General features: G+C 50.9%; 1 protein-coding gene and 1 long non-coding RNA gene across 2 annotated transcripts; both read right to left on the bottom strand.

Annotated features, from left to right (window-relative positions):
* Positions 1–1,603: 1,603 nt before the first annotated feature.
* Positions 1,604–3,022, bottom strand: LOC115271128 (zinc finger protein 239-like). Its single transcript, XM_029912859.1, has one exon. The coding sequence runs from the start codon at positions 2,982–2,984 to the stop codon at positions 2,166–2,168; it is 819 nt and encodes a 272-aa protein (XP_029768719.1). The 5' UTR covers positions 2,985–3,022; the 3' UTR covers positions 1,604–2,165.
* A 2-nt stretch (positions 3,023–3,024) lies between these two features.
* Positions 3,025–4,905, bottom strand: LOC112119892. Its single transcript, XR_003899901.1, has 3 exons — positions 4,819–4,905; positions 3,432–3,545; positions 3,025–3,184 (listed from the first exon to the last, which is right to left on the bottom strand). It is a non-coding gene; the product is annotated as an uncharacterized LOC112119892 (long non-coding RNA).
* Between the last annotated feature and the right edge of the window lie 5,799 nt (positions 4,906–10,704).

The following is a 10,704-nucleotide window of genomic DNA, read 5'->3' as shown; positions in this document are numbered from 1 at the left end:
GGTGTCACGTGGGCTGCAGCTGTGTACTGATTGGGCTGCAGTCTGCAAGTGGCCCACAAGCTGCAGGTTGAGAACCACTGAGCTAAACCTTCTAGATCTATGAATTCATGGTAACTACAGGGAACAAACAGCAGAGCCCTGCTAGACTCTGTAATTTAAAAGAGACTTTCCTGAAGGTCCCATCTCACCCCATGAAGGCCCATTCTAACATTCTTCTCCTTTGCAGATGAATGAATCTGAGAAACTCAGACCCATGTTATTCCTCCTCCTGCACAGCAGGAAAGTCACAAATAAACCGTCATCCCAAGGCCAAGGTCAGGACGTTGCATTTCAAACCTCCTGGAGACCATTATTGCTCCTGAATGTATCCATTTTATTAAACAACGTACTGTCAAGTAGAAATGAGAGGTTACAGAGCATAAGATAAGATCATTTCTATTTTGTGTGGGTGCTTCTACCGTGCCCAACCCCACAGTGTGTGAGCACCCCCACCTATCAGTGGTGTAATAAGCAGCCTGTTCGTTCTCTCATCCTTTAATGGGGGAGAAGTGTGTGCAGTGCTGTGACAGGTTGAGCCCCCATTTCTGGGGTGCCACTGGATGTGCTGGGGTCCCACTGAGTGTGCCTGTCCCCCCCAGCCTGGGTCCCACCCCGCGACTCTGTGCTGCTGTGTCAGGCTCTCAAACCCCCCTTTCCAGCCACACAGGTAGGGACACGCCCAGCGCTAGAATCACCCCGAGTCTGCGATCAGCTACTGTGGGAGAGCTCAGCTCAGGGAATTGCCCAGCGCTCTGGTACGGTGCCAACTCTCCTGTGGGGAATTAACTTAAATGTAGGAGTGGATCAGGGGACATTCAGAGAGTCTTGAAAAATCATAATCAAATCCCATCACAGTGTGGGAATCTTATCCCAGCCTCCTGCTCTACACAAGTCTGTTCCAGGAATGGGATTTTATTCTCTGCTTTATAACAATTGCATATCCCCATTACACGGTGTAACAATGGTGCCCTTGGTGGGACCCAACCGAGAGTGCCAATTCAGGACAAAATGCTTAAAGCAGGGCAGTTACAGCCCAGAGCTGGGGTTTTTCCACCTCTAAGGCAAACCAAACCAGCCAGACAGTGAAGACTTTGGTCTCACCCCACTGGCGAACCACACGTCACACAAGCAATTCCCTTAGACACTCCAGTTTCCCAGTACACCACCAGTGCCACTCGTTATGGGGACAAATGGTTATGAAAAACAATACCCCAGTAACCTTTTTTCTTTTCTCTTGATCCCAAAGGACCAAGCCCCAGACCCAGGTCAATATACAAATTAGATCTTACCCACAAATCACGCTGTTGCCAATCCTTTAGAATCTAAAATCTAAAGGTTTATTCATAAAAGGAAAAAGATACAGATGAGAGCTAGAATTGGTTAAATGGAATCAATTACACACACAGTAATGGCAAAGTTCTTGGTTCAGGCTTATAGCGCTGTTAGAATAAACTGCAGGTTCAAATCAAGTCTCTGGAATACATTCCCAGCTGGGATGGGTCATTCGGTCCTTTGTTTAGAGCTTCAGTTTGTAGCAAAGTCCCTCCAGAGGCAAGAAGCAGGATTGAAGACAAGATGGAGGAGATGCAGCAGTCTTTTATAGTCTCTTGTCATGTGGCCTTTCTTTCTTTGTTGCAAAGACAAGCATTCGGACACATGGCAAGAAAAAAACCTTAGAGTTCAGTCCATAGGCAGGTCCCTGCAAACCTTGCTGAGTCACAAGGTGTATCTGCCTTCTCTCAATGGGTCAATTGTATAGCTGATGGTCCTTAATGGACCATCAAGCAGGCTAGGCAGTGCTGACGCCACATTGTCTGGGGTATCATCCAGAAGCATTGCACAAGTTTGAAATACAGACAGTATAGAGCCAATACTGATAACTTTAAATACTAAAATGGCACATGCATACAGACAGCATAATCATAACCAGCAAACCATAACCTTGTTTTAGACACCTTATCTGATCCCCTTTATAGAAGATTTGGTGCCACTACAGGACCTTGGTTGCAACAATAATCTATATGGTCCCAGTTCATGTCAATAACGTCACACACAGTCACTCCAGCCTGGCCTGATGCTCTGAGGTTCACAGGAACTGGCAAAGACGTTATTCACTTGGCCCTTCCCTAGTCAGGGCACTTCAAGGATTTCTTGCCTGTGTGGATTCTCTGATGTTTAGTAAGGTGTGAGCTACATCGGTATGTTTTCCCACAGGTCATGCACTTATAGGGCCTCTCTCCAGTGTGTACTCTCTGGTGCACAATAAGTGCTGACGGTACTCTGAAACTTGTCCCACACTCAAGGCATTTATAGGGTTTCTCTCCCGTGTGTACTCTCTGATGTACAAGAAGGTCTGAGCTCTCCCCAAAGCTTTTCCCACAATCACAGCATTTGAAGGGCTTCTCTCCTGTGTGTACCCGCCGATGCCTGCTAAAGATTGAACTGTCACTGAATGTTTTTTGGCACTCGGGACATTTATAAGGTTTCTCTCCAGTGTGTTTTCTCTGATGTGTGGTAAGAGCTGAACTGTATCGGAAGCTTTTCCCACAGGTCAGACATGTATAGGGTTTTTCTCCTGTGTGGATCTTCTGGTGTTGATTGAAATGTGATTTATCACTGAAGCTTTTCCCACAGGTCAGGCATGTATAGGGCTTTTCTCCCGTGTGGATTCTCTGGTGTCTAACAACTTGTGAGAGCTGAACAAAGCTGATCCCACACGTGGGGCACATGTAGGGCTTCTCTCCTGTGTGGAGTCTCTGATGGTTAATGAGCGTCGTACTCTGAGAGAAGCTTTTCCCACACTCAGCACATCTATAGCGTTTTTCTCCCATGTGGATTGGCTGCTGAGTAATATGGGCAGAACTCCCAGGGAAGCTGTTCCCACAGTCACCAAACATACTGGGTCTGTCTCCAGGGGGGATTCTCTGCTGGGAAGTTTCTTTCATTTTTCCAACCCCTCTGCTCCGGTGAGCTGATTCACCCTGGCTCTTTTCCCGGGTGCCCGCATGGCCTGGGCTGAGTCTCCTACGATCTCCCCAAACTGTCCTGTGTGGTTCCCCCACTCCAGACTCCCAGCTGAGGATTCTCCTCCTTGGTCTCACTCACCGTCCCAGAGACACAGCGATAATCCAGTTCACGTCACGCCCTATGCTGCAGAAAAAAGGGGACAAACCAAAAGGGGAGTGGGAAAGGGGAAACACACCAAACAACTGCCCCCAAATCCTTCCCCAGAGAGAGAAAGGAGGGAACCAATTCTGGCACCTCATTCCCATCTGAATATTAGGAGAGAGTTTGTTTCTACCTGGGCACACAGGATTGGTGAAAACTCAGAACTGGCATTTGCCATGAGGGTGTAAAACACGGTTTCTGAGCCACTTTTGCCAATTCCTTACCCCTGCGGGCATCTCTCAGTATCTCTCTTTCCTCCTCTCCCTGGAGACTGGGGACCCACAGCTCCTCCCTTCACTCCAGCCAGGAGATCACGTCAGGTCTGGAAATGGGAACTCCTACTTGGGGTCAAGCAAACAAATGAGCAACATCAAGTTAGGGCCCAACAGTCAGTTATCTCAATATTTGGCCTGAGTTTCACAAATGCTGAGCCTGCAATGCCGGGGTTCGGTTCTGAGTGTCCAGAGCTATTGAGACCAGGCCACTTATTCCGCTGCCTGACTATGGATTTGGAAATGTACTTTTAGGGTCCCGTAATTAAAGTTCCTGGCCTTGGTCATGTGATTATAGCACAGACTCTGCCCCTGCCACTGGGAATAAATCTGTGAGGCATTTGTAGATCTGGCTAGTAACAGAGATTTAATAAAGTCAGTGATGCCACTCAGATGGCTGAAGACACCCATGTGTGGAAGTGTTTGGCAAAATCAGACCCTAAGTTAATAAACAAAACTTACCAAATGGAAGAAGGAATCAGTGTGTGCACAGAACGGAGAGTTATTGAACCCTCGGAAAACACACACATCACAGGTCGTTTTTAACCAGAGCTGAGAGACGAGACTGTCTGACCTAGGAATTCTCTCTGCGTCAAATGTAGTTACCAACCTAAATCCTTCTGCTACCGAATTAGTTCAAAAGTTGATAACACTTTTTAAAAATAATGGTAAAAGGGTTGTTTCCCCCTTGCTCAAAATGAGGCTAAGTGGTACTTTTTAATCTGTTTCCAAAACAAATTTGCTCTGGACAGAGACTTTCTACCCTGAAGATGAACATAGGCACTGCGGCCAGACGGGCTCAGAGCCAAGGTCCATCCAGTGACGTTCAGCACTTTATAAACAACTGAAAAGGATAAAATTGTGCACCCAAAGAGCAGAATCAAAAGTGCCTCTTTGGGGGATCCCCGTGACCCTGTCCCCAGGGCAGCGCGTCCCCCCGGCAGCGCGGTGACCAGGCAGAGGCAGGAACTGGCTTTTCCTCTCCCTGCTCCTCCCCTCTCCCAGGAAAGTCACTGTCCGGGGGGGCTGCAGGGAATGGGGCTGGGCGGGGCTGGGAGCCGGGAACCTCCCTCCCCCCACTGCTCCTGCTGCCCCTGCCAGTCTCTGCCCCGGCTCCCTCCTGCCCCCTCGGGCTGGGAGCCTCGGGCCCTGGCCCGGCCTGGGGCGGTCACTCTCCCGGGGCTGGCTCGGCTCCTGCAGGCGCTGGGGGGGCAGAGCCCGGGGGGGGCAGCAGCTCTGGGACTCGCAGCCCCCCCGGGAGCAGAGCTGGGGGGGAGGGGCCGCTGGGGCAGAGTCACTTCCCTGCCCGGCCCCAGCCCTTCCCCCGGGGCCCCCTCACCTGCAGGCTCGGCCCGGGCTCGGCTCACAATGGAGGCGGCGGCAGCGTGTGACCCGGGAAGTCCAGCCCCGGATTTGCGGAGCCTGGGAGCTGGAAGCCCGGCCCCAGGATCGGCTAGTCTGGGGGGGGGGGGCTCGGGGCATGCGCAGTAACCGCTGCTGAAGCCGCTGCCCCCAGCGCTGCCCTCACTTGCCAGCCCCTCCCGCTCCCTGCAGCAGCCACAAGGAGGGGGCGGGGGGATGGGCGGGGCCCAAGCCCTGGTGGGTCAAACGGGGCGGCCGGGTCCGAGGGGGCTCCAGGGAACGGGGTGCGCGACTCTCGGAACAGCCAGACTAAAAGCTGCCTGATGCGGGTACTTCATTGGGAGTGACACGTGCTGGAGGCTGCTGGTGTTCGGATCCCCTGGGGGGATTTGTAAATATCACAGAGGACAATGTCCTGACTCAAAAGTTGCGGCATCCCACACAGGAAAATTGCATATCAGACCCTCATCCTGACCGAGAAAGAAAAAACTGATCACAGAACTGAAACTCAGTGGTAGTTTGAGTAAAAGTCCTTGTGACTTGACTACATTTGTTATTTGCAAACGAACGAAGTCCAGACCAGTAATATAGATGTATACTTGGTGCTTTTGAGCGGCCAGTTACATGAAGCTGAAAATAATTTGTGCCAAATCAGCTGGGCAGAAGAATCGAAATAGAAAAATATGAACGAGAATTGGACATTGTTTAATAGCACATTAGTAAATGTCCAAAATTGTGATTGTGTGGTTGTGAACAAGAAGGCCTGCTGGCTTAAACAAAATTGGTTGAAGGCAGCTATATAAAATCAGTCAATCAATCCATCTCTCAAATGCAAAAAGTGAAAGTTGATAGTTATACAAACAAATCAGCAGCTAAGAACTATAGAAAAGTGAAAAGGGAAGGACAGAAACACCAGGCGAACTCTATGGCAGCAGAGTTAAGGGTGACACAGAGGAGTTATGAAAGGGTTTTTAAAGAATATTAAGAACAAAAGGAATTCTAAAAATGATTGTGGTCGATTATTAGATGGAAATGGTAGAATTGTCAAAAATAATGCAGAAAAAGCTGAAGTCTTCAATAAATATTTCTGTTTTGTATTTGGGAAATAGTTGGATAATTGTGGTCATAGCAGATGATGCTGATGAAATGCTTTCCACTCCTAAAGGATTTCTGGGGGATGTTAAACAGCAGCTACTAAAGTGAGATTTTTTTTTAAAATCAGCAAGTCAAGATAATTTGCATCAAGAGTATTAAAAGATCTGGCTTAGGAGCTCACTGTGCTGTCAGAGTTGATTTTCAATAACTCTTGGAACACGGGGGGGTGATGTGGGTCATTATAAGCCATCAGCCTGACGTCCATCCCAGGCAAGATGATGGAATATCTGATATGGGACTCAATTAATAAAGAATTAAAGTATTTTGCTCCTGCAGCTGAGCTGCCATAAAGCATTATGTAAAATGAGTGGAAAACAGACGTGTCATAAGTGCACTATGATGTCATAAGTGCGCTGAACTGAGTGTCGTCAGAGCACCTGTTTGTTTTCCTTCCCCCTCCCTAGCCCCCAGCCACAAGAGTACAGAGCAGAATGCACTGGGTACTGCTGATGCTGTGCAACTTCATTCGTAATGAGACGCCCCCTCCCCCAGAGTTCAAATCAGGGTAGCTTGTCCGTGGTGCAGTGGAGGGTGTGGTGTGGTCAGATGTTAGGCTGCATGTGTGTATTCTTTCTGCAGGCTCTACTGACTCTGGCCGGACAGCCCCGCAGGCTCCAATCAAACTGCCCAATAAATCCACAGACTTGGTTTGTAGCAAAGGGCGAAGGCACTTGGTCAGGTTTCTTGTCAACAGAGAGGAGAGAGCAGCCATTGGACTATATGCTGAGCAGCTGCAGATTGAGAGCTCTGTGCCAGTGCTTTGGGGAGAGCCGCACTGATGGGTGGGTGGCGGACAGGGAGAGATTTTCTGGAACGTGTGGAATTGGCAGAGAAGATGCCCCTGTGTAACACCCCAAATAGTAAAGGAATTAGGGGCATGAAGGTGCGGGGATCTTAGCAAGGTGGAAGGGCGGGAAATGAAGGTGCTGAAAGTGAAGAAATGACTGAATATGTTGCAGTTTTGATTTTATTAGGAATTGCTCCTGGGAATGTTACATATTGGTGGGAATATTCCAGACTGGTTTTTTTAGTAGAGTTGGACATTTAAACAAATGAAGTAACTCCAATTGATTAAAACAAGTTAACCAGTAACATGGTGCAAAGGTAGGAGCAATGGAGCGGAGGCTGAGCATAGCCCGAGTGCTCAATGCACCTCTGTGTGTGCTGCTGGGTTCCGACACTCATGAAAGTTGGGTGCTAGGAGCTGGTCCCAGAGGGACCATCAGCTCATGCTTTGCTTTTCCTGGGGGTGGAATAGCGGGGGCAAAGCCCTGCTACTTGGGAGGGGGTGGAGTCAATGGAGATTGCACTATTCGTGTTCTCCCCTGGGTGCAGGACGTGGCTCGATGGGGCGGCTAGTCATGACTTTGGCAACAGAATAACAACAAGGAGTCTGGTGGCACCTTAAAGACTAACAGATTTATATGGGCATAAGCTTTTGTGGGTAAAAAACCTCACTTCTTCAGATGCTTATGCCCAAATAAATCTGTTAGTCTTTAAGGTGCCACCAGACTCCTTGTTGTTTTTGTGGATACAGACTAACACGGCTACCCCCTGATACTTGGCAACAGAATGTTCTCCCGCACAGCTGTTTGCATCTGCACCAGATGCATCATCTCACTTTCCTGGGCCAGGCGCTCCCTTTCCATCTCTTTCTGTTCACTTATGAGACTTTCACATCACTTCAGGAAACCTCTTCTCCACACTTCTGCCCTACAAGGCCCTCTGCTGGGAGGAAACCACAATTTCAACAGCCACTTCCTTTCTCCTCTTCTTTCCGAGCCAGGCATTCAGTGGTTTATAAGGCATGGACTGTGCATTGCAGGTGCTTGGGGAACTCAAAGATATCAGAAATCATTCTTGTGCCAACACAAATTTCCAAGACAGCCATGTTAACATATTGCTTCCGTTTCACTTTTAAATGCCAGCGTGAGAGTCTAGAACATCTCTGCAGAGAAAGAGCCAGCGAGAATTGTGATGTGAAATGATCTAAAGTCTGTTCTGAAACCCCCCCCCCCAGTCCCCTGACAGGCTGCAGAACAACACCCACGTTTCACTGCGGATTCTCCCAGCCTGCCCCGGAAAGGGAAATGGCGGTAGCAGAGCTCGCTCGGGTAGGGATACTGAGGAAATGCTGGCGGGTTCCTGCAGACAGTGAATACACAAGAAGTGGGGGTGACTAGGGAGTTTGATCTGAGGGTGGGAGGGTGCAGGCAGAGCACAGGAAGGGGAAATGGAGTGGGATGAGGTGCGATGAACCTGCTGGGACTTGTTAAATCTGGGGCCTAGATTCTAGGAATAGACCCCTGGGGTTGGTGGAACAGGGAACAAACCAGCCTGGGCTGGGGAAAGTGCTGGAGGGTGAGCCCACTAACCAGAGGTTCTTATGACATATGAAGGGGGCTCCCACCAGTGAGGCTGAGGGAAGATGCCCCATCCCCTGACATCCAGCTGCTGGCAATGAGGAGGGTGTTGGGCTTCCGGGGAGGGGGGAGGGAGGGATTTATCTCCAGTTCAGCCTCTGGCATGTAGGTGTGTGATGAAAGGGTGGACCCTGCCCTCTCTGTCTGCTGGGAAGGATGAGGGGCTCTTTCTTATCTCCTCTCCCCCAATGCCTCCAGGATGCACTGAGCTGGTTGTGGGTTCGACTCCACTGACTGTGTCTCCATTTGATTGGCTCCTCTCCCCCATGAGTCCTGGGGCTGTGGCTGGGGCAGCAGGTTCTGAGTGGGGGGCTCTTGCTCTTTCAGGGCCCAGTGACCTTCGAGGAGGTGGCTGTGTAATTCACCAGGGCAGAGTGGGCTCTGCTGGACCCCGCTCAGAGAGCCCTCTACAGAGACGTCATGCAGGAGAACTATGAGAATGTGACCTCGCTGGGTAAGGATTCCTGTCCCCTCGGTGCTTAGGAGGGGAAATGCAGAGTGAAGGTTCATGTCTCTCCCATAATGCAACCTTGACTCTGCTCTGATTCAACAAAACCCCAATACACCAGTGACACACACACTAGAGCCCTGCCCTCCTCACTACAGAACACTCTGGGAACAGGGCACCTGAGCCGTGCAGCACAAAGTCAAACAACTTCTCTTGGCTAAGGTCAAAAGTGGGGTTAGATCCTGCATAGCAAACAGACGTTTGACACCTGGCTGGCACTCAGAGCCTGCGCCACACAAACCATCACAGACTTGCCAAATCTTACCATGCCTTTGCCCTCCCTCTGAGGATTCCTTCTGAGGCATTGCCTTCACTTACTGCTCTGAAAACCCTGTAGACCACTAGCATATACGTCGCCAGACTGCTGACAGTGCTCATACGCAGACGCAGAATACGCAGCTGCGTAGGGTACCACGAAATTTGGGGCACCAAATTTCCCCAAATTTCATGGTGCCCTAGGCAGCTGCATGCTGCATACGCGCAGCACCAGCTCTGGCGGCCAGCCTCATCCCCCGGCTGCGCCCACTGAGAGGGGCTGGACTGTCCCTAGGGAGCTGTGGGGCCTGGGACAACTCCCTTTGCCCCTGCTCCGCCCCTGGCCCGCCCCCATTCCACCCCTTCCCCACAAGCCTCTTCCCCCAGCAATGGACGCAGCCCGGAGGATTAGCAGGGGGCCTGCGCCGGCAGCAGGGGTCAGGCCCGACCCCGCACTCACTGGAAGTGGCAGGAAGTGGAGCAACCCGGTCCCAGCCTGCTCCACTCCACCAGCTCCCAGCCGCGTTGCTCCGCTTCCCGCTGCCAGTGAGTGCGGGGGGCATCCTTTCCCCAAAGCCCTCACCCAAGCGACACAGCTGGGGTTGGTTCGCTCTGCTTCCTGCTGCCGGTGCCAGGCCCCCTGCTAATCCCCTGGGCCCCATGTGGGGTCCCCCAAAGCGGCCCCCAACAGCTCCTCGAGCGCGATGCCCTCCCCGCCCCCGGGGAGGGGCCAGACCCCCCCTCGGGAGGGGGAGCAGGTGCTCTGGCTGCATAGGGCACCATAATTTATAGGGACAGGTCTGGCAAACTCCCAAGGGGAAATTTGCTGAACGCAAAAAAAAAAAGCATAAGACCCACATTGTCAGAAAGCTCTTGGTGGGAGGGCTCACACAGATACATGGGGCATCTCTGGTGCAGTGGCCACAGCGTGTCCTCTTGAGCTACCCAATTCGCTTGAGAAGAGATTGCTGGACACGCTCCTTTTTTAAAACCGCCTTAGGGTATGGGTATCCTGCAAGGGAATCCCAGGTTTAGTGGGCCTCGAGGCTGCCAGCCCTGGGTTTCAAAGCCCACACTTGAGCATCTACACTCATTGGTGATCTTAGGCTAAGCATTTTTGAGCCATGCTGAATACCTGGGCTCCAGTGTCCACACGGCAGTTTGCAGGTCTGAGTCCAACCAACCATATCCCAGCCTGCCTGTTCCTCTCCATTTGCCGTGGAGCCTTCTCTCTTTATTGCACGTGGTTGTTGGGCTTCTCCAAAATGACAACCAGACAATCATCGTGGAAACGCGTCCTCGTGGCCTGCTGGTGTGTTCACGGGCTGCTGAGGTACAACAGGCAATATGAGCAGAGCTGCCTGCAAGCAGACATAAAACAGAACATTATTGTCTCCGCGATTTAAGAAAACAATACCACTCGGTGCATGAGCTCAGAGAAAAGGACTTGTGGAATCTCAAAGAGAAATAGGATCTGTAAGCAGAGTCAGGATGAGCTCTACCCTGACATCTGGTGGCGAAT

Source organism: Terrapene carolina, unplaced genomic scaffold, assembly GCF_002925995.2.
Source record: "Terrapene carolina triunguis isolate 2854851 unplaced genomic scaffold, T_m_triunguis-2.0 Scaffold292, whole genome shotgun sequence".
Taxonomy (NCBI): domain Eukaryota; kingdom Metazoa; phylum Chordata; order Testudines; family Emydidae; genus Terrapene; species Terrapene triunguis.
The sequence above is the reverse complement of the archived record's forward strand: the minus strand, read 5'-3'. Positions and strand labels throughout refer to the sequence as shown.